The sequence below is a fragment of the Gopherus evgoodei genome, unplaced genomic scaffold, assembly GCF_007399415.2.
Source record: "Gopherus evgoodei ecotype Sinaloan lineage unplaced genomic scaffold, rGopEvg1_v1.p scaffold_51_arrow_ctg1, whole genome shotgun sequence".
Taxonomy (NCBI): domain Eukaryota; kingdom Metazoa; phylum Chordata; order Testudines; family Testudinidae; genus Gopherus; species Gopherus evgoodei.
In genome coordinates this window covers 1099393-1122531 of record NW_022060072.1, presented here as the reverse complement: position 1 = coordinate 1122531, position 23139 = coordinate 1099393, and the positions used below count along the sequence as shown (strand labels likewise).

The following is a 23139-nucleotide window of genomic DNA, read 5'->3' as shown; positions in this document are numbered from 1 at the left end:
GCAGGGATTGGGACGACTGGGATACGGAGAATCCAGAGGGGGTCAAAACTGGGGGAGAAACCCAGGGGATCAGAGTGGGGGGAGGACACTGGGGGAGTGGGCGGGGGTCCCAGAGAGGTTTGGATGTGGGGAACCAGGGGATCAGAGTGGGGGGAGGACACTGGGGGATGGATGTGGAGGGTCCCAGGGGGGCTGGGGTGTGGGGAACCAGGAGAATCAGAGTGGGGGAGGACCCAGGGGGGATCAGAGTGGGGGGAAGGTCCCAGGGGGGCTGGGATGTGGGCAACCAGGAGAATCAGAGTGGGGGAGGACCCAGGGGGATCAGAGTGGAGGGAGGGTCCCAGGGGGGCTGGGGTGTGGGGAACCAGGAGGATCAGAGTGGAGTAGGACCCAGTGGGATCAGAGTGGGAGGAGGGTCCCAGGGGGGCTGGGGTGTGGGGAACCAGGAGAATCAGAGTGGGGGAGGACCCAGGGGGGATCAGAGTGGGGGGAAGGTCCCAGGGGGGCTGGGATGTGGGCAACCAGGAGAATCAGAGTGGGGGAGGACCCAGGGGGATCAGAGTGGAGGGAGGGTCCCAGGGGGGCTGGGGTGTGGGGAACCAGGAGGATCAGAGTGGAGTAGGACCCAGGGGGATCAGAGTGGGAGGAGGACGCTGGGGGGATGGGGGGTCCCAGAGGGGTTCAGATGTGGAGAACCAAGGGGATCAGAGTGCGGGGAGGACACTGGGGGGGTTGGGGGGGTCCAAAAGGGGCTGGGATGTGGGGAACCAGGGGGATCAGAGTGGGAGGAGGACACTGGGGGGATAGGGGTGTCCCAGAGGGGTTCGGATGTGGGGAACCAGGAGGATCAAAGTGGGGGAGGATCCAGGAGGATTGGGGGTGGGGGGTCTCAGAGGGGCTGGGATATGGGGAACAGGGGGATCAGAGTCGGGGAGGTCCCAGGGGGATGGGGGTGAGGGGTCCCACAGGGGTTCAGATGTGGTGAACCAGGGGGACAGAGTGGAGGGGAGGACACTATGGGGGTCAGGGGTCCCGTGAGACCATCCCCTACGCTGTGTCCCCCCTAGCGAAGGGCAGGGGCGTAGGGATTCAGTAGGTCCAGGGGTTCGCCCTCTGGCTCTGACCGAATCCCTGGGCTGGGGGGGACTTGGCGGGCGAGCCAGCGGAGGGCCCCCCAGGCCCAGCGAGAGGACAGGCACACCCCAGGGCTGAGATCTGTCGCTTCACAGCCCCATCTCCATGGGGAGCAGGGCAGGATTAGTGTGTGAGGGGGGGAGGGCAGCACTGACCCGAATGGGGCTGGTTCCCCCCAAAGCCAGGCCCTGCGCCGGCTGCAGGGCACCCTGGAACGGCTGGGCCAAGGTATCCTGGATCCCACGGCCAGGGATCCCCACTGAGCCCCCAATCCATGGGGCCTGCCCTACCCTGTAGTCGTAGGTGGCGTCGGGGTTCTCATCACAGGCGATCACCTCGGGGGCCATCCAGTAGGGGGTGCCGATGAAGGTATTCCTGCGCCCCACCGTCCGGTCCAGCTGGGCGCTCACCCCAAAATCCACTGGGGAGGGAGAAGACACAGCCGTCAGCACATGGAGCCCCCCCCAGAGAAACAGTGGCCTGGCCACTCTTCCTTCTCCTGCCAGAAGCTCCCCACCTCAGGGCACTGGCTCTCTGCAGACTCAGGCAGCGCCTCTGTGCCAGTCCCATCTCCCCCCTCAGAGCAACGGGCTCAGGCTCTCTGCAGACTCAGGCAGCGCCCCTGCGCCAGTCCCATCCCCCCCTCAGAGCAACGGGCTCAGGCTCTCTGCAGACTCAGGCAGCGCCCCTGCGCCAGTCCCACCCCCACCTCAGAGCAACGGGCTCAGGCTCTCTGCAGACTCAGGCAGCGCCCCTGCGCCAGTCCCATCCCCCCCTCGGAGCCCCGGGCTCACGCAGGGAGAAGTGGCCCATTATAAACCAGGCCAAGGAGATAATGTCTTCCATGGGTGGCTGGTGGAACTCCCTGCCACAGGATGTTGTTGGTCTTCACAGGATTCGAATCAGGACTGATGCTTATAAGGGCTGCTGGAGGTAGGAGTGAACGGCAGGGCCAGGGATGGAACCCAGGAGTCCGGGGCGAGTGTCTCTTCAGCAGGAAGGGGGCGTCTGGGCGCTGCCCCCCACTTACCCAGCTTCACCTCGGCGTTCTCCGTCAGCAGCACGTTCTGCCCTTTGATGTCCCGGTGGATCACCTTGTGGGCGTGGAGGTGAGCCAGGCCCTAGGGGAGCAGGAAAAGGCCAGCTGGGACCCAGTCACAGGAACCCAGGAGTCCTGGCTCCCAGCCCCCCCTGCTCTGACCCACCAGCCCCCACTCTCCTCCCAGAGCCGGTGAGAGAACCCAGGAGTCCTGGCTCCCAGCCCCCCTGCTCTGACCCACCAGGCCCCACTCCCCTCCCAGAGCCGGGGAGAGAACCCAGGAGTCCTGGCTCCCAGCCCCCCCTGCTCTGACCCACCAGCCCCCACTCCCCTCCCAGAGCCGGGGAGAGAACCCAGGAGTCCTGGCTCCCAGCCCCCCCTGCTCTAACCCACCAGCCCCCACTCTCCTCCCAGAGCCGGGGAGAGAACCCAGGAGTCCTGGCTCCCATACCCCCTGCTCTGACCCACCAGCCCCACTCCCCTCCCAGAGCCGGGGAGAGAACCCAGGAGTCCTGGCTCCCAGCCCCCCCTGCTCTGACCCACCAGCCCCCACTCTCCTCCCAGAGCCGGGGAGAGAACCCAGGAGTCCTGGCTCCCAGTCCCCCCTGCTCTGACCCACCAGCCCCCACTCCCCTCCCAGCGCCGGGGAGAGAACCCAGGAGTCCTGGCTCCCAGCCCCCCTGCTCTAATCACCAGCCCCCACTCCCCTCCCAGAGCCAGGGAGAGAACCCAGGAGTCCTGGCTCCCATCCCCCCTGCTCTAACCCACCAGCCCCCACTCCCCTCCCAGAGCCGGGGAGAGAACCCAGGAGTCCTGGCTCCCAGCCCCCCTGCTCTCACCACCAGCCCCCACTCCCCTCCCAGAGCCGGGGAGAGAACCCAGGAGTCCTGGCTCCCAGCCCCCCTGCTCTGACCCACCAGCCCCCACTCCCCTTCCAGAGCCGGGGAGAGAACCCAGGAGTCCTAGCCCCCAGCCCCCCTGGTGAGAACCCAGGAGTCCTGGCCCCCGGCCCCCCTGCTGTACCCCCCCAGCCGAGAACCCAGGAGTTCTGGCCCCCGGTCCCCCTGCTGTACCCCCCAGCCGAGAACCCAGGAGTCCTGGCCCCCGGCCCCCCTGCTGTACCCCCCAGCCGAGAACCCAGGAGTCCTGGCCCCCGGCCCCCTGGCGGTGGGGCGCGGAGGGCAGGCCCGGCGTACCCGCAGGATCTCCCGGCAGATGTAGGCGATGCAGTCCTCCTTCAGCGCGTTGCCCTTCGTGTTCTTGACCAGGTCCGTGACGGAGCCGGCCCCGCAGAACTCCATCACCAGCTGGGGGGAGCACAGAGTTACCGGCCCGGCCCGGCGCCCCTCCCGGCGCGTGGAGGGGAGAGGTGGCCACAGGAGCTCACTGTGGCACAGACAGCGCCTGAGCTCAGGGCTGAGCCGCGCCAGGCGCTGCACGGAGCCAGAGAGCTTGTCTGGGAGAGGGCAGGCCCTGCAGCGGGCCCCAGCAGCCAGGCGACCCAAGGGGCTGCCCTGCCCGCCCCGCCCCGCCCCACGTACCCACAGCTGGTCGTCGTTCCCGGCCGGGCTCTTCTTGATGAAGGCGCCGTAGTAGGTGGCGATGTTGCGGTGGTGGGAGTATTTCTTCAGCATGTTGATCTCCTGCTTGATTTCCTCCTCCTCGTCCTGGCGGGGCGGAGAGGACCCGGGTTACGGGGAGCCCCCCACACTGGGATCCCCACCCCCAGCTCTGGGGTGCCCTCAGTCCTGACCCACTGCCCCTGCTAGCCCAGCCCTGCCGGTGCCCCTCACTGCCGACCCGCAGCCCCTGCCAGCCCAGCTCGGAAGTGGTGTGCCTGGGTGCAGAGGAGGGATGCCAGGCTGCTGGGGGTGCAGAGGAGGCTGGCAGAGCCAGGCTGGGATAAGCACCCCGGGGGCAGAGGAGGGATGCCAGGCTGCTGGGGGTGCAGAGGAGGCTGGCAGAGCCAGGCTGGGATAAGCACCCCGGGGGCAGAGGAGGGATGCCAGGCTGCTGGGGTGCAGAGGAGGCTGGCAGAGCCAGGCTGGGATAAGCACCCCGGGGGCAGAGGAGGGATGCCAGGCTGCTGGGGGTGCAGAGGAGGCTGGCAGAGCCAGGCTGGGATAAGCACCCCGGGGGCAGAGGAGGGATGCCAGGCTGCTGGGGGTGCAGAGGAGGCTGGCAGAGCCAGGCTGGGATAAGCACCCCGGGGGCAGAGGAGGCTGGCAGAGCCAGGCTGGGATAAGCACCCTGGGTGCAGAGGAGGCTGGCAGAGCCAGGCTGGGATAAGCACCCCGGGGGCAGAGGAGGGATGCCAGACTGCTGGGGGATGGCGAGGAGGCTGGCAGAGCCAGGCTGGGATAAGCACCCCGGGGGCAGGGGAGGGATGCCAGGCTGCTGGGGGTGCAGAGGAGGCTGGCAGAGCCAGGCTGGGATAAGCACCCCGGGGGCAGAGGAGGGATGCCAGGCTGCTGGGGGTGCAGAGGAGGCTGGCAGAGCCAGGCTGGGATAAGCACCCCGGGGGCAGGGGAGGGATGCCAGGCTGCTGGGGGATGGCGAGGAGGCTGGCAGAGCCAGGCTGGGATAAGCACCCCGGGGCAGGGGAGGGATGCCAGGCTGCTCGGGGATGGGAGGGCTGCAGAGCCAATGGGGCTGAGGGGGGAGGAAGGACACCCCCAGGGAAGGGCAGGGGGCAGCTGCTGCACTGCCATACAGACGAGGTCCCAGGGACTGATGTTGGGGCACCCCCCACCCCAATCCTTCTTACCTCGGTGACGTCCATGACTTTGATGGCTGCCAGCTGCCCTGTCTTGACATGGCGGCCCTGGGGAGGCAAAGGCGGGGGGGGGTCAGCCCTTGAGCGTGGGGTGCAGAGAGGCGGCAGGGGGGCTCCGCTGGCACAGCACTTGGACCCAGCTCTGGGGGCCTGGCCGGCGGAACTGACCGCCACTGGATCTCCGCAGCAATGGACAGTAGCAGGCTCTGGGGCAGAGCTGACCCTCGACTAACAGGGAGTGGGGGAAATCCCCCCACCCCCCTGCACACCATGCGGCTGGGGAACATGTGTGATTAACAAGCCCCCTGGAGATCAGGCCCCCGTCCTGCCGGGTGCTGCCCAGACCACCCGCCCACCCCCCGGCTGAGATCAGGGCCCCCGTCCTGCCGGGTGCTGCCCAGACTGGCCGCCCGCCCCCCAGCTGAGATCAGAGCCCCGTCCTGCCGGGCGCTGCCCAGACCGCCCGCCCGCCCGCCCCCCAGCTGAGATCAGGGCCCCGTCCTGCCGGGCGCTGCCCAGACCGCCCGCCTGCCCGCCCCCCAGTTGAGATCAGGACCCCCACCCTGCCGGGCGCTGCCCAGACCGCCTGCCCGCCCGCCCCCCAGCTGAGATCAGGGCCCCCACCCTGCCGGGCGCTGCCCAGACCGCCCCCCAGCTGAGATCAGGGCCCCATCCTGCCGGGTGCTGCCCAGACTGGCCGCCCACCCCCCGGCTGAGATCAGGGCCCCATCCTGCCAGACGCTGCCCAGACCGCCCTCGCGCCCGCCAGCCCCCCGGCTGAGATCAGGGCTCCCACCCTGCCGGGCGCTGCACAGACCGACCGCCCACCCCCCGGCTGAGATCAGGGCCCCATCCTGCCAGACGCTGCCCAGACCGCCCTCGCGCCCGCCAGCCCCCCGGCTGAGATCAGGGCTCCCACCCTGCCGGGCGCTGCACAGACCGCCCGCCAGCCCCCCGGCTGAGATCAGGGCCCCCGCCCTGCCGGGCGCTGCCCAGACCGCCCTCGCGCCCGCCTGTCCCCCAGCTGAGATCAGGGCCCCGTCCTGCCGGGTGCTGCCCAGACTGGCCGCCCACCCCCCGGCTGAGATCAGGGCCCCATCCTGCCAGACGCTGCCCAGACCGCCCTCGCGCCCGACCGTCCCCCGGCTGAGATCAGGACCCCCACCCTGCCGGGCGCTGCCCAGACCGCCTGCCCGCCCGCCCCCCAGCTGAGATCAGGGCCCCCACCCTGCCGGGCGCTGCCCAGACCGCCCCCCAGCTGAGATCAGGGCCCCATCCTGCCGGGTGCTGCCCAGACTGGCCGCCCACCCCCCGGCTGACATCAGGGCCCCGTCCTGCCAGACGCTGCCCGGACCGCCCGCCTGGCTGAGATCAGGGCCCCCGCCCGAGATCAGGGCCCCCGTCCTGCCGGGCGCTGCCCAGCCCGCCCGCCCTCCCCCTGGCTGAGATCAGGGCCCCCGCCCTGCCAGACGCTGCACAGACCGCCCGCCTGCCCTCTGGCTGAGATCAGGGCCCCGTCCTGCCGGGCGCTGCCCAGACCGCCCGCCAGCCCCCCGGCTGAGATCAGGGCCCCTACCCTGCCGGACGCTGCCCAGACTGCCCGCCCGCCCGCCTGTCCCCCAGCTGAGATCAGGGCCCCGTCCTGCCGGGTGCTGCCCAGACTGGCCGCCTGCCCCCCGCCCCCCAGCAGACGATCAGGACCCCCACCCTGCCGGGTGCTGCCCAGACTGGCCGCCCACCCCCCGGCTGAGATCAGGGCCCCGTTCCTGCCAGACGCTGCCCGGACCGCCCGCAGGATGAGATCAGGGCCCCAGCCGAGATCAGGGCCCCCGCCCTGCCGGACGCTGCACAGACCGCCCGCCAGCCCCCGGCTGAGATCAGGGCCCCGCCCTGCCGGGCGCTGCCCAGACCGCCCTCGCGCGCCGCCTGTCCCCCAGCTGAGATCAGGGCCCCGTCCTGCCGGGTGCTGCCCAGACTGGCCGCCTGCCCGCCCCCCAGCTGAGATCAGGACCCCCACCCTGCCGGGTGCTGCCCAGACTGCCCGCCCGCCCGCCTGTCCCCCAGCTGAGATCAGGACCCCCACCCTGCCGGGTGCTGCCCAGACTGGCCGCCCACCCCCCGGCTGAGATCAGGGCCCCGTCCTGCCAGACGCTGCCCGGACCGCCCGCCAGGATGAGATCAGGGCCCCCGCCCGAGATCAGGGCCCCCGCCCTGCCGGACGCTGCACAGACCGCCCGCCAGCCCCCCGGCTGAGATCAGGGCCCCCGCCCTGCCGGGCGCTGCCCAGACCGCCCTCGCGCCCGCCTGTCCCCCAGCTGAGATCAGGGCCCCGTCCTGCCGGGTGCTGCCCAGACTGGCCGCCTGCCCGCCCCCCAGCTGAGATCAGGACCCCCACCCTGCCGGGCGCTGCCCAGACCGCCTGCCCGCCCGCCCCCCAGCTGAGATCAGGGCCCCCACCCTGCCGGGTGCTGCCCAGACTGGCCGCCCACCCCCCGGCTGAGATCAGGGCCCCATCCTGCCAGACGCTGCCCGGACCGCCCACCCGGCTGAGATCAGGGCCCCTGCCCGAGATCAGGGCCCCCGCCCTGCCGGACGCTGCACAGACCGCCCGCCAGCCCCCCGGCTGAGATCAGGGCCTCCGCCCTGCTGGGCGCTGCCCAGACCGCCCTCGCGCCCGCCTGTCCCCCAGCTGAGATCAGGGCCCCGTCCTGCCGGGTGCTGCCCAGACTGGCCGCCCACCCCCCGGCTGAGATCAGGGCCCCATCCTGCCAGACGCTGCCCAGACCGCCCGCCCGGCTGAGATCAGGGCCCCCGCCCGAGATCAGGGCCCCCGCCCTGCCGGAAGCTGCACAGACCGCCCGCCAGCCCCCCGGCTGAGATCAGGGCCCCCGCCCTGCCGGGTGCTGCCCAGACCGCCCGACCGCCCGCCCCCCGGCTGATATCAGGGCCCCCACCCTGCCGGGTGCTGCCCAGACTGGCCGCCCACCCCCCGGCTGAGATCAGGGCCCCATCCTGCCAGACGCTGCCCGGACCGCCCGCCCGGCTGAGATCAGGGCCCCCGCCCGATATCAGGGCCCCCGCCCTGCCGGACGCTGCACAGACCGCCCGCCAGCCCCCCGGCTGAGATCAGGGCCCCCGCCCTGCCGGGCGCTGCCCAGACCGCCCTCGCGCCCGCCCGCCCCCCGGCTGAGATCAGGGCCCCGTCCTGCCGGGTGCTGCCCAGACTGGCCGCCCACCCCCCGGCTGAGATCAGGGCCCCATCCTGCCAGACGCTGCCCAGACCGCCCTCGCGCCCGCCAGCCCCCCGGCTGAGATCAGGGCCCCGTCCTGCCGGGTGCTGCCCAGACTGGCCGCCCACCCCCCGGCTGAGATCAGGGCCCCATCCTGCCAGACGCTGCCCAGACCGCCCTCGCGCCCGCCAGCCCCCCGGCTGAGATCAGGGCTCCCACCCTGCCGGACGCTGCACAGACCGACCGCCAGCCCCCCGGCTGAGATCAGGGCCCCCGCCCTGCCGGGCGCTGCCCAGACCGCCCTCGCGCCCGCCTGTCCCCCAGCTGAGATCAGGGCCCCGTCCTGCCGGGTGCTGCCCAGACTGGCCGCCCACCCCCCGGCTGAGATCAGGGCCCCATCCTGCCAGACGCTGCCCAGACCGCCCTCGCGCCCGACCGCCCCCCGGCTGAGATCGGGGCCCCCGCCCTGCCGGGCGCTGCCCAGACCGCCCTCGCGCCCGCCTGTCCCCCAGCTGAGATCAGGGCCCCTGCCCTGCCGGGCGCTGCACAGACCGCCCGCCAGCCCCCCGGCTGAGATCAGGGCCCCCGCCCTGCCGGGTGCTGCCCAGACCGCCCTCGCGCCCGCCTGTCCCCCAGCTGAGATCAGGGCCCCATTGTGCTGGGCTCCACGCAAGGTGCTGTACAGTCAGCAGGGGGCACCAGGCCCTCAGTCACAGTCCAGCACAGCCGCCCGGCCCCACTCCCCACAGGGAAGGGAATAGCAAGGGGCCCAGCACCAGAGATAGACCCCAGGTCTGCCAGCCCCCCGTTCTACTCACCAGCCCCCACTCCCCTCCCGGCTTCTCTCCCCAGCTATGGGTGGTTAGAACGTGGGGGGGCAGGGAGCCAGGACTCCTGGGTTCTCTCCCCGGCTCTGGGAGGGGAGTGGGGGCTGGTGGGTTAGAGCAGGGGGGGCTGGGAGCCAGGACTCCTGGGTTCTCTCCCCAGCTCTGGGAGGGGAGTGGGGGCTGGTGGTTAGAGCAGGGGGGGCTGGGAGCCAGGACTCCTGGGTTCTCTCCCCGGCTCTGGGAGGGGAGTGGGGGCTGGTGGGTTAGAGAAGGGGGGGCTGGGAGCCAGGACTCCTGGGTTCTCCTCCCGGCTCTGCGAGGGGAGTGGGGGCTGGGAGCCAGGACTCCTGGGTTCTCTCCCCGGCTCTGGGAGGGGAGTGGGGTCTGGGGGGATAGAGCAGGGGGGGCTGGGAGCCAGGACTCCTGGGTTCTCTCCCCGGCTCTGGGAGGGGAGTGGGGGCTGGGAGCCAGGACTCCTGGGTTCTCTCCCCAGCTCTGGGAGGGGAGTGGGGGCTGGTGGGTTAGAGAAGGGGGGGCTGGGAGCCAGGACTCCTGGGTTCTCCTCCCGGCTCTGCGAGGGGAGTGGGGGCTGGGAGCCAGGACTCCTGGGTTCTCTCCCCGGCTCTGGGAGGGGAGTGGGGGCTGGTGGGTGAGAGCAGGGGGGGCTGGGAGCCAGGACTCCTGGGTTCTCTCCCCGGCTCTGGGAGGGGAGTGAGGGCTGGTGGGTTAGAGCAGAGGGGCTGGGAGCCAGGACTCCTGGGTTCTCTCCCCGGCTCTGGGAGGGGAGTGGGGACTCGTGGGTGAAAGCAGGCGGGGCTGGGAGCCAGGACTCCTGGGTTCTCTCCCCGGCTCTGGGAGGGGAGTGGGGGCTGGTGGGTCAGCGCAGGGGGCTGGGAGCCAGGACTCCTGGGTTCTCTCCCTGGCTCTGGGAGGGGAGTGGGGGCTGGTGGGTAAAGCGGGGCGCTGGGAGCCAGGACGGCCGGCTGCTAGCGCTCATGTCCCGCAGTATGAATCCCAGAGGAAGGAGCTGGGCTCCAGCCCCTGGCTGGCTGAGGACTCCTCACGCCCGGCTCCACGGCAGGCTGGTGAATCTCGGACCCCCCGGGGGTGAGGGGGATAAAGCAGCGCAGGCCTGAGGGGCTGGAGACCCCCTGGGTGGCTTCCCTTGACCCCTGCGCTGCAGAGCCCCCCCAGCCCTCTGCCATGTGCCTGCATGGTGCCATGTGCTGGGGGTGTGGGCGGGTGTCGCCTAGCAACCGCCTTCTGCTCCTCTGGGCTGGGGACTGATGGGGGGGGCGTGGGAGGAGGCCTCCTGCCCCCACAGGAGCTGCTTGCCGCTGCCGCGGGGGGGGGGGGGATCTTCCTTCTCCTGTCTCCAGGGGGCTGCCCCCACGCCAGCCTGAGCAGGGGCAGGGCAAGGCTGGGGCTGGACGGGCATCTGCCATCCTGGGGGGCCCAGCCCTGCACCCAGGCATCCCGAGGCCCCGTCTGGAGCAGCTCTGCTCCAGCACAAGTGCCTGGGCTTGGCGGACCCATCCCCCTAGCCTCTGGTCTGCCCCACGGCAACCAGCCAGGCCCCTGTGGCTCCTTGCGCTGCGTAAGGGGCTCGAGATGGGCTGGGGCAGGGGGCTGGCAGTTCCCGCCCGGCTCCCACTGTCCTCTTCCTGCCTGGCCCACGGGGAGCCCCTTGAGCTGGCTCCGGGCGCGGTTCTCCCCTTCCCCTGTGCCGTGGGTCGCCTGCTGGATCAGTGGGGCCCGGGCGCTGGGGGCCCCTGGCTCTCTGCCGGGACCCAGGCCAGCCGAGCCCCCTGAGGGCTGAAATGCTTCGGTCTCCGGCCTGTGCCCCTCTCAATGCCACGCTCCGCCGCTCCCTGCAAAGGGGGTCCCAGCTCTGCCCCGCGCGCGCAGCGCAGTGGCAGGGGCCCTGGATCGGGTTATTTCTACCCAGCCTGGATTCCAGGAGCAGGGGGACGTTCCAGAAAACAGAGCCGGGGTTTCCATGGGAACTCAGCGCGCCGACACAAAGCAGAGCACAAGGAAAGCCATTTTCACCCCACATCGAACAGCGGGTCGGGGGGGGGGTCTGGGCAGCGCCTGGCACAGCTGGGGCCCCTGATCTCGGCTGGGGAGTCCACGCAGTGCCCCCAAACCTTACAAAAAGACCTTTTTCCAATCAGTCTCTCAGCGTTTCAGGCCCCGACTCCCGGGTTCTGAGCACACGTTCCCATGCGACCCCCCGACGTGCCAAGCCCAATTATCATGAGCCGGGCTCTCAAAAGCCGTGAGATTCGCTTAAAAATCCATCTTCAAAACCCCCAAACCAGTTCTGCCACTTTCCCTTCGTTCCTGCGCTCTGAGGGGCACCTGGGCCCTGCAGCCGCAGGCCTCGGAACGGGTGGATTTGGTTTTAATGAAAAGTGGAGCTTCTCCCACCAGGCGCGGCCCCCGAGGAGCAGGAACACTGAGAAATTAAAACACCACAATCTCACACACACACACACACCCTACGAATCCCGCCCTTTGCTTCTCCCACAGCAGCCTCCACCCCTGGCTGTGAACGCACCTCTGTCCTCAGTGGACCCGATCCTTAACCGGGCCGCCCAGCTGCTCCGGGGTGGGGGCAGAAAAGCTGCGCCCCCTCGCCAACCGTCTCATACAGCCCATCCCACGCTGCCTGGGCAGGTGAGGACGCCGGGCCTGCCTCTGCAGACAAAGCGCTGATCTGACCAGACAGCCCCCCGGCTGTACCAGCCTGCCAAAGTGGAGAAGGAATCGGCCCTTGTGGGAGATTTTGGGGCAGAACCGGGCTGGGGAGACTAGGAGAAAAGTGGGGGTTGTTTGGGTTATTTTTTAACCAGGTGGCAAATCCTATTGTGACAAAGTGGAGATTTTGGGAGCGTTTTACATGAATAGCGTGTGCCTGCCTCAGTTTCCCTGAGTGCTGCGTGTTTAACGAGGTGGCGGGAGAACCAGGTGTGACCTCACCTGGCAGATGGGAGCCCCGGACAATGACCTGCCTGGAGATGGGGAACCCCAACAACTGGTGACCTGGAGACTAAGGGGCCCACTGCAGCTTGGCCCTCAGCTGGTTCTGGCCAGTGGGAGGACAAAGGACAGAAGGGAGGGGGCCCAGCGACCTGTTTCCCTGGGACAGAGAGGAGCTGGGGGGGCTGGTGATATTGGATTGGCTGGAAGGAGGTGGCTGCTGGACTAGGCGCTGTCGCACTGAAGGGGGGTCCCCCCAGGGACCCTATGGGGCCAAGAGTGGGCCCGACCTGTGTGTCCATGGCACCTGTATGTGCACAAGGCAGCTGGGGTCTGGCCATGCAGTACCCGCCTCCTTTCCCCCAGTGTGGTGTGAGAAAGTGCGGGGGCGTTTCCTGGGTTTTTTGTGTTTTCCAGGGGGTTGTGGACAGAGGGGGAGCTTGGGGTATCAGATGCCCAGCAGGGGCTGGAGAGGGGGAGCAGGCAGAGCCCCCCTGGGTGCAGGGGGACGGGGATGTGCTGGGCTGGGGGAGGCCAGGCCAGGCCTCAGCCCCGGAGAGTCTCCTGTGCTGGGTTCATCGCTCGATAACCCCTCCTGTGTTACGCTGGCGGAGAGTCGCTCCGGGCTAGAGAACAGGGGAGTGGAGGCCTCGGGGGGGCCCAGAGCGAGGGGCTCCCTAGGGGGGGCCATGGCAGAAACAGATGTGCTGAGGCTGAGAGAGGTGCGGCTCCGGGAGGTATAGGGGCCTGACCCCGGGAGAGAGTGGCCCCCCAAGAAGGGCTGTCGCACTGAACGGGGCACCCCCCACGGACCGCATGGGGCCCGATCTGTGAGTCCATGACACGTGGGCACACCCACGGGGCTCCACATCACACTCAACACGCTGGGTTCAATTCATGCCCTGGCCCCCAAGGACAGCTATTTGCAGTGCCCGTCTCATGCCGGCCAGCCCAGACGTGACCCGATCCGGCCCGAGGGACTGGCTCAGCCCAGGGGGAGCAGAGTGAAACCCTCCGCCCGTGTCCCGCAGGGGTCGGACTAGATGATCTGGGGATCAGAGACACACCGCACGCCGGGCGGGCTGCTGGGGAGGTCAGCAGGTGGAAGCAGAGACGTGCAGGAGGGTGGGAGGCTGCGGAGAGGCTGGGGTGCCACGAGGAAAGGAGGACAGAGGTGCTTTCAGGCCTGTACCCGGAACCGGAGCGACGGCAGAAGCGCATTCTGCCAGCCAGACCCCTCTGCCGGGAACCAGCACAGCTAGGAACTGACCTACAACGCTGGAGAGATTTCCCGGGGGTTCACCTCATCAGCCTGCATTAGCCCAGCCGGCTCCTCTTGGGGGAAGGGCAGGCTGCCAAGGGCAGCGGTATAACGCTCAGCACACTTCTCACCACAAGCTCCGCACTGAAGGGCAGTGAGGGCTAGCGGTCAGAGCAGGGGGAGGCGGGGAGCCAGGACGCCTGGGTTCCTCCCCAATGATGGGGGAAGTGGGGACTGGTGGGTTAGAGCAGCAGGGGCTGGGAGCCAGGACTCCTGGGTTCTCTCCCCTGCTCTAGGAGGGGAGTAGGGGCTGGTGGGTCAGAGCTGGGGGGGGGGGGGGCTGGGAGCCAGGACTCCTGGGTTCTCTCCCCGGCTCTGGGAGGGGAGTGGGGGCTAGTGGTTGGAGCAGGGGCAGGCCGGGTGGGGTGGGGGGAGCTGGAGACAGAACCTCTCTCCTCCTCCCCGGGCTCCAGTTATGTGTGATTCACGGGTGCTCTCATACCGGACTGATCAGCCCACCTCTGCCAGGGCAGGGATGCTTGGGACACGCACTCAGCATTAACCCCTGCAAAGCCAACCTTAACGAGAAGCAGGCCTGGTCTGCCCGCCAGCTGCTGCCCCCAGGGCACGGGCCGGCCTAGCTCAGCGTGAGCACTCACAGCAGGCTCAGAGGCAGCAATCACTCGAGGATGGGGACCACCAGCGAGGAGATGACCCCCCAAACCAAACCGCTAGCCTACCTGTGGGAGGGGACAGGAGAGGCGCTAGCTGGAGCGCAGAGCCTGGGCCAACCTGGCGGTGAAGAGACCCCCAATGAGAATCCAACCCCCCAGCCCAGTACTGCTAAAGCCACGGCAAGACCCTCGAAATCCCGAGACTCCAACACACACACAAGGAACGCTGGGTTCTGGTTCCCATTCACGTCTCAGTCTCAAGCTTTCTGCAGCCAGGACAGCTGGCAGCTTCCCCTGGCAAGGAAGAAGGAGGCAGGATTCCCCAGCAATACCATGACTCCAGCAGCTGGGGCTTTAAGGGAGTTGGCAACGCTGCTCTCGGTCTCCCGCGTACCAGGCCCCGCGGCAGAGACTGTCGGAAACAGGGGTGCCCTCCCCCATGCTAAGTCTCACAATTGTGGTGAAACAGTTGAAAATTTCCATTTGGGAAGGCGTCGTTCAGATGCAGCACACGCCCCTTGTTCACCTCCATGGGCCCAGCTCTCTGCCTGGACTACATCTCCCATGATGCACCGCGGGTGCTTTTTCAGCTGAGCCACCGCTCTGCCTCATGGGAGATGTAGTCCAACCATACAGCCCACCGGCATGGGGCACCCAAACTACAACTTCCACGAGGCAGCGAGGCAGCATTTCCCCATTGCGGGATGACAAACTGGGGACTGGGGAGACTGGGTTTGAGTCCCTGCTCAGCCAGACTTCCCGTGTGACCCTGGGGAAGTGATTTTGTGGCGCCGTGACTCAGTTTCCCCATCTGGGTTTGCAACAGTTAATCCAGTGCAGCACTGGGCTATTGCAGCCACAGAAGCGTTAGGGTAAAGATAAGAAAGTCAGTCACCTCCACGCTGCTGATCCCTCGTGCCGCGCCCGGACAGATGGATCTGGGGTCCTAGCGGGGAGACTTCACCACAGCCACGGGGTCCGTCTCTTCCAGCCTCGTCTCGTCTCCCCCCCATTCACGGGGGAAATTAAGTCCCCCCCTCACCATCCTAGCATGCAAATAGCCAGGACTGGGATGGCAATTCATTACCCTAACGAGCAGAGCCACAGACTCACCCACCGCAGGCTCACAGCTTGGGCCCTGCACCAGTCACCGCTCGTCTGCGCACACCCAGCTGGTGGGACAGAGAGGCTCCTGCTCAAGGGGGGGCTCACAGCTCCCCCCGCGCTCTCCCTGAAGGCCAAGCCCATGGGCCGCCTCCAGCCTGGGGGGTGCTGCTAGCTGGCTGGAGCCGAGAAGGCCAGCTCGCTGGGCCCACCGAACAGGGCCTGGGACAGCGCCAGGCCTGTGGAGCTGGGGGGACGAGTGACTGAGCATGTCAACTCCGTGGGGCCAGGAGCGACGCTTCGGGCTGTTTGCACAGCACCTAGCGCCACGGGGCCCTGGCCACAGCTATGCCACTACCGTAATACACCTAATGTACAGCACCCAGCGCCATGGGGCCCTGGCCACCGCTACGACAACACTACCATAATACACCTAATGTACAGCACTCAGCGCCACGGGGCCCTGGTCACCGCTACACCGACACTACCGTAATACACCTAATGTACAGCACTCAGCGCCACAGGGCCCTGGTCACCGCTACGCCGACACTACCATAATACACAATGTACAGCACCCAGCGCCACGGGGCCCTGGCCACCGCTACGCCAACACTACCATAATACACCTAATAATGAACAGCACCTAGCACCACGGGGCCCTGGCCACCACTACGCCGACACTACTGTAATACACCTAATGTACAGCACACAGCACCACGGGGCCCTGGCCACGGCTATGCCGACACTACCGTAATACACCTAATGTACAGCACACAGAGCCACGGAGCCCTGGCCACCGCGACGCCGACACTACCGTAATAAACCTAATAATGTACAGCACACAGCGCCACGGGGCCCTGGTCACCGCTACGCCGACACTACTGTAATACACCTAATAATGTACAGCACACAGCGCCACGGGGCCCTGGCCACCGCTACGCCGACACTACTGTAATACACCTAATAATGTACAGCACACAGCGCCACGGGGCCCTGGTCACCGCTACGCCGACACTACTGTAATACACCTAATAATGTACAGCACACAGCGCCACGGGGCCCTGGCCACCGCTACGCCGACACTACTGTAATACACCTAATAATGTACAGCACACAGCGCCACGGGGCCCTGGCCACCGCTACACCAACACTACCGTAATACATCTAACAACATACAGCACCCAGCGCCACGGGGTCCTGGGCATGGCTATGCTGACACTACCGTAATACACCTAATAATGTACAGCACCTAGCGCCATGGGGCCCTGGCCACGGCTGGGGTACGCCGACACTACCATAATACACCTAATAACATACAGCACACAGCACCATGGAGCCCTGGCCACGGCTGGGGTATGCCGACACTACTGTAATACATGTAATAATGTACAGCACCTAGCACCACGGGGCCTGGCCACCGCTATGCCGAGACTACCGTAATACACCTAATAACATACAGCACACAGCACCATGGAGCCCTGGCCATGGCTATGCTGACACTACCGTAATACACCTAATAATGTGCAGCGTCCAGTGCCACGGGACCTAGTCACGGCTGGGGTCCCCTGACACTACCGTAATACACGTAATAAATAACACACCCCACCTAGCACAATGACAGGGCTCTGAGGCAACACCGCCTACAGCTCAGCACCGTTCTCACCACAGGAGCACACGGTGAGCACATGGGATGCCGTGGAGTCCTAGACAACATGTGCTGGGATTGGGCTGGGGGCTCAGGACTCTGACTTCGGGGGATTTATTGCCCTGCTGTGTGTGTGTGTGCAGAATTCCCATCCTTCAGCTATTTATAACCTGCCGGCGCTGGGACCATCTCTCCCCAGGGGTCTGCACAGGCCTCAGCCTCAGTTGTGGGGGAGACGTAAGGCTTCAGAGGGCCCCCATCTCGGCTGTGCAGCACCCACCAAGGCAGCTCTCCCCTCCCTGCCCACCTTCCCCAGCAGCCAGGGGGGCGCTTGTCCTGGCAATGAAGGATCACACACACAAGACCTCTCCATCTCCAAGGGCGGCCCCACGTTCAAACTCCCCACAGCCTGGGAACATGGAACTGTCCCCTAGCGGGTGAGTGGCAGGGCAGGGCTCCAGTCTCCAGATGCTCAGGGTCACGGTGAGCTGGCCTTGCCACAGAGGATTGCTCCTGCCGTTGGGTGGCTCTGGCTGGTGCCCAGGGACGGGGCAGATGAATGGCGTGGGCTGGCCACGAACTCACCTTGTAGACCTGTCCATATGTCCCGTTCCCGACCACCTCCACCAGTTCGAATATGCCGGCAGGGTCCTGGGGGGTACAAAGAGACAATGTCAGGAGGGATCATGCCATAAACAGTCCCTCCCCATGCCAGCCTGCCACATCCTGCCCCTCACCTCAACTCCAGTCCCTGCCCCCCATGCTGGCCTGCCCTGGAGACCTCCCCTCCTCCCCCCGCCACACACCAGCCCACCCTCCCATTCCACTTGGCACTGGGCGGGGGCTCTGCAGCGGATCACACCGCAGAGCTATTAATACCATGGCCGGGGCCTGATGTAACACGGCCCCCTGGGCGCACAGCATTTGCCAAGTGCTAACCTATATTGGAGGGGGAGGGACGAGCTCCAGACCAGAGGCAGCCGCATCCATACAGCCTTCCTGGGCAGCAGCTCCTGCTGGCTGAGTAGTGCCTGGTCAGCCACATGGTCAGGTCCAGGCAGCCAGGTTAACAGCGCTGAGCATGGGGGCCTGATGCCCCACCCCTCTCTCTGACCTCCTCCCACATGGATGTAACCCGTAGCAAGGCAGTATCTACAGAGCCCAGACCTAGATGGGCGACCCTGTCATGCTAGTGCCAGGAAAACCACTCCTGGACGGAGATCAGGGCCCCCACAGCATCCGGCAATGCGCAGACCCCTCCCGGCCGGAGACCGGGGCCCCCGCGGGGCAGAGACCCCTCCAAGACGGAGATCGGGGCCCCCGCAGTGTCCAGCGCTGCGCAGACCCCTCCTGGCCGGAGACTGGGGCCCCCGCGGGGCAGAGACCCCTCCAAGACGGAGATCAGGGCCCCCGCAGTGTCCAGCGCTGCGCAGACCCCTCCCGGCCGGAGAGCGGGGCCCCCGCGGGGCAGAGACCCCTCCAAGACGGAGATCGGGGCCCCCGCAGTGTCCAGCGCTGCGCAGACCCCTCCTGGCCGGAGACTGGGGCCCCCGCGGGGCAGAGACCCCTCCAAGACGGAGATCAGGGCCCCCGCAGTGTCCAGCGCTGCGCAGACCCCTCCCGGCCGGAGAGCGGGGCCCCCGCGGGGCAGAGACCCCTCCAAGACGGAGATCGGGGCCACCGCAGTGTCCAGCGCAGCGCAGACCCCTCCCGGCCGGAGACCGGGGCCCCCGCGGGGCAGAGACCCCTCCAAGACAGAGATCAGGGTCCCCGCAGTGTCCAGCGCTGCGCAGACCCCTCCCGGCCGGAGAGCGGGGCCCCCGCGGGGCAGAGACCCCTCCAAGACGGAGATCGGGGCCCCCGCAGTGTCCAGCGCAGCGCAGACCCCTCCCGGCCGGAGACCGGGGCCCCCGCGGGGCAGAGACCCCTCCAAGACGGAGATCAGGGCCCCCGCAGTGTCCAGCGCTGTGCAGACCCCTCCCGGCCGGAGACCGGGGTGTCTGATGGTGCACTGAACCCTCCCTCCCTGACTCAGATTGGGGTCCCCGTCACAGTGGGCGCCACACAGACCCCCCCAGGCCAAGATCAGGGCCCTCCATTGTTCCGGGTGCTGCACAGACCCCGCCAGACCAAGGTTTCCCCCCCGTTCTCCACTGGCTCAAACACCAACCCTTCAGTTTCTGGCTCCAGGCCCTCTGCTGCCCGTCCCCACCCACCTGATCCTCTCTGGGGCTACCGCCCCCCAGCTCCAAGCAGAGCCACCGGCCTCCATCGCCCACTGGCTCCGTTGTGAGCCCCATGGTGCCTTCTCCCATAGCTCCTTTGCCACACTGCCTCCGACCCAGCCCACGGTTAGCCCCCCGCCTGGCCTCCCCAGGGCCGGACACGCTGGCTCTCTCTCAGACTTCGAGGGAGGAAGGTTTCACCTCCACGCCGCTCTGCGGTCGCAGATCGGGGAACGTGCCTTGTGCCCCGAGCCTTTCCACGGGCACTGCTGGGGTTATCGGCTTCCAGAAGCACTTTGGGGCTGCGTCAAAGCCGCAGAGCGAGGCTATATGAGCCGGCCGGTCCTTCCCCACAGCCCTCCGGCTGCAGGGCACCCGCGGGGCTCCTCTGGCCCCCGGTGCCGAGCAACTGACGTGACGCCCAGACGCTATCGGTCAAGTTAATGCAAGCCAGTCTGCAAAGAACACCCCAGCGCTGGGGCGGGAATTTTACAGAGGCTGCAGGGAGTGGGGGTCAGAGAGGTGCAACAGACATGATGCAGAGCTGGAGAAGCTGCCGTGCAGTGAGAATGCAGCTGAAACAGCTCGAGTCCTTAACTAAAAGCTCACGTGGTGGCTTGTTGGCAGCATGGCAGCTCAGCCCCTCCATGGGGAGAAACCCCAGGGGCTGAAGGGCTCTTTGATCTGGCAGGGCAGGACCCAGCGGGGAAAACAAGGCCCCACTTTTTCACAGACGGGGTGATGAGCCATGAGACCCTCCTCCCCAGGGCAGCGGTGGCGTCATGTCTTCCTCTCTGCCCAGCCAGCCTGGAAGGTGCTTTAGTGAGGGGGCTCAGCAGAGGGGGAGGAGGGTGAGACCCTCTGTTCTGGGTTCCCTAGACGGTCTAGCGGCCCCATATATTAGACGGGTGTCTCAGCGGAGGAACTGCCGCCAGGTACAAGGAACGGCTCCAGAAGACTCAGAGAACGCGGGGCTCCTGCTGTGCGACATTTCTCACAAGGGCACAGGAAGGTGGCTGAAGGTTTCCCATATTCAGCAGGGCAGGGACCAGACCTCACAATGTCACATGGCAGGAGCGCCCGTTAGCGATCGGCTGTTCACTCTGGGTTGTGTGCCAGGCCGGGGTGCACAATAAACACCCCCTCGGGAGCTGGGACGGTGTGAGGATCCCTAGGGGAAGTCGCGGGCATCGCCCGCAGGTCAGGGGAGCCGATCAGCACGGGGCATCCTGGCTGTCGGCTCCGTGAACAACTGGGCGTGTCCATGCAGCCCCCTGCATGCTGGAGGGGTCCACGCTGCTCTTAGCATGGTAGCACCCCCCCGCCCCCATCTCAGCCCAGGGGTCTGTGCAGTGCCTGGCACAATGGGACCTTTGTACCAACCTTTCACTGCTCTGATCCACCAGCCCTCACTCCCCTCCCAGCACCAGGGAAAGAACCCAGGAGTCCTGGCTCCCAGCCCCCACTCCCCTCCCAGCGCCGGGGAGAGAACCCAGGAGTCTTGGCTCCCAGCGCCCCCTGCTCTAACACACCAGCCCCTACTCCCCTCCCAGCGCTGGGGAGAGAACCCAGGAGTCCTGGCTCCCAGCCCCCCTGCTCTGACCCACCAGCCCCTACTCCCCTCCCAGCGCTGGGGAGAGAACCCAGGAGTCCTGGCTCCCAGCCCCCCTGCTCTGACCCACCAGCCCCTACTCCCCTCCCAGCGCTGGGGAGAGAACCCAGGAGTCCGGGCTCCCAGCCCCGCCCTGCCCCGGAACGGCTCAGTTGGTTGGAGATGGTGCAGCGCTATCAGGGCCTGGCATTCAGTCGCTCCCTCCTGGGCCTTACGCCACGCAGAGAGTGGAGCACAACAGAGGCCTCGGAGCAGCTGAGCCCGAGCCCTGGCACACAAAGGAACAAGCAGAGAAGCCAGGCCAGGATCAGTCACAAGGGGCCTGGGACACAGGCCAGCGAACAGGGCTTTGTACTCCCCTCTCCGGCCCGGACGCCAGGGTCCCTGCTGGCAGCTCAGTGTATGCCAGCCCCACCAGGGCCAAGCGACTCAGCTTACCCTGTGGGGAAGGCACCCAGGTGCCAGGGGGACTGGGGGGAGCCTCTGCCTGGCACCTGGAAAATCCCAAGGGTCCTGGTGGGCTGAGGTGTAGAGACAGCACGGCCTAGTGGGCAGGCCACCAGGCTGGGAGACCTCGGGCCTGTCCCTTCCCCGCCCCAGGCCCCTGCTCCTTCCCCTCCGTCCCAGCTTGGGACAGAGACGGCCACGCAGCCCGTCTGTGCCGTGCCGAGGGGCCTCGAGCTCCGTTCGGTGCGATGGGCCCTGATTTAGGTCAGGGGGGCTGTGCTGTGCCCGGCACAGCAGGGTCCCTAGATCTGACGCAGGAACCTGTCCAGTGCCCGGCCCAACGGGCCCCCATTTCAACTGAGGGGTGCCATGCTGGGCGCCACAGGGACCCCGGCCTGAGGCTGCGGCTCTGACGCCGGCTGGGCTCTGCTCAGCGGACTGCTGGAGAAGCAGCAGCGTCGGCAGACAGGGAGCCCACGTGCAGCCCAGCCAGCTGGCGCGTTTGCAGGGGAAGGGGCCGAGCATGGGAGGAGCGCGGGGCTGAGCCGGGCAGCGGGGGGGAGCGTGGGAGCCGGGCAGCGGGGGGGAGGCAGCGGAGGGCTGAGCCGGGCAGCGGGGGGCTGAGCCGGGCAGCTGGGGGAGGCAGCGGGGGGAAGCCTGGGAACCGGGGTTTATCTCGGAGAAGGGGACTGGAGCTGGGGATTCTCGGGTCCTGCCCCTGCACTGGCGGGCCCAGCGGAAGCCGCCTTCCCTCCCCCCTTTCCTGGCACGGCAGCCAGCTCACACCTCCAGAGTCAACAGGACTTTGTACTCCAGCAAGCGCCTGCCAGCTGCCCACCCGCCGCATTCCCATCTCAGAGAACAGCCTGACCTAGAGAGGAGAGCGGGCAAGGGAAGATCCAAGTGCACGGCCCCCTGCCCCCAACCCACCCACTCCTAGAGCCGCGGAGAGAACCCAGGAGTCCTGGCTCCCAGCCCCCCCTGCTCTGACCCACCAGCCCCACTCCCCTCCCAGAGCCGGGGAGAGAACCCAGGAGTCCTGGCTCCCAGCCCCCCTGCTGTAACCCACCAGCCCCCACTCTCCTGCCCGAGCCAGGGAGAGAACCCAGGAGTCCTGGCTCCCGGCCCCCCTGCTCTGACCCACCAGCCCCCACACCCCTCCCAGAGCCGGGGAACGAACCCAGGAGTCCTGGCTCCCAGCCCCCCTGCTCTGACCCACCAGCCCCCACTGCCCTCCCAGAGCCGGGGACAGAACCCAGGAGTCCTGGCTCCCAGCCCCCTGCTCTGACCCACCAGCCCCCACTCCCCTCCCAGAGCCGGGGACAGAACCCAGGAGTCCTGGCTCCCAGCCCCCTGCTCTGACCCACCAGCCCCCACTCCCCTCCCAGAGCCGGGGACAGAACCCAGGAGTCCTGGCTCCCAGCCCCCTGCTCTGACCACCAGCCCCCACTCCCCTCCCAGAGCCGGGGAGAGAACCAAGGAGTCCTGGCTCCCAGCCCCCCTGTTCTAACCCACCAGCCCCCACTCCCCTCCCAGAGCCAGAGAGAGAACCCAGGAGTCCTGGCTCCCAGCCCCTTGCTCTGACCACCAGCCCCCACTCCCCTCCCAGAGCCGGGGAGAGAACCAAGGACTCCTGGCTCCCAGCCCCCCTGCTCTAACCCACCAAGATAGGGGTGGGCCCATGCCGGGCACTGCACAGACACCCAGCCCCTGAGCTCAGGTGCCCCCCATCACGCCAGGCGCTGCACACAAGGCACCTGAGCTCCAGGGCTGCACAGCGCTTCCCGTCTAGGAGCCGGAGAAAGGCCCATGGCCCCCGCTGCATTCAGCGGGGCCCCAAGAGATCCCAGCCCAGTGGCCTTGCCCCCCACCCCTCAGAACACCGCCCCCGCTGGGCTCCTGCCCCAGCACCATGCCGGGTGTGCCAGCCTCCAAAGGGGGCCCTGGGCTGTCTCAAGCCCACTGGCGACAGCGCTCCCAGCTGCCATGAGGGGGCTGAGCACAGGGAGCCTCTCCTCCGGCGGGTGGGGGGGTCCCCAGCTCAGTGCCCTGCTCCCCCGCCCCAGAGACGTCCCCCCGTTCCCCTCCCAGGCAGTGTGATACAGCCTAGGGCTGGCAGCGACACGCGGAAAGCCGACCTGAGCCCGAGACGGGCAAGCGGCGGAGAGGGACGAGGGGCT

At 67.7% G+C, this 23139-nt stretch overlaps 1 protein-coding gene across 18 annotated transcripts in view; it reads right to left on the bottom strand.

The window, feature by feature from the left end:
* MINK1 (misshapen like kinase 1) overlaps positions 1-23139 on the bottom strand; it is a 77515-nt gene that overhangs the window by 37236 nt on the left and 17140 nt on the right. For 17 of the 18 annotated variants that reach the window (XR_003998296.1, XR_003998297.1, XR_003998298.1 and 14 more), the window contains 6 exons: positions 17261-17326; positions 4941-4997; positions 3715-3840; positions 3370-3480; positions 2165-2255; positions 1425-1555 (listed from right to left, as the gene is read on the bottom strand). Coding sequence is in view for 15 of the 18 variants with exons in the window: in XM_030547052.1 (XP_030402912.1) it covers positions 1425-1555; positions 2165-2255; positions 3370-3480; positions 3715-3840; positions 4941-4997; positions 17261-17326 (582 nt within the window). In the remaining 3 variants the exon portion in view is untranslated. Of the gene's footprint in view, positions 1-1424; positions 1556-2164; positions 2256-3369; positions 3481-3714; positions 3841-4940; positions 4998-10743; positions 10996-17260; positions 17327-23139 lie in introns of those variants that run through there. The other variant, XM_030547056.1, reaches the window with a different exon arrangement.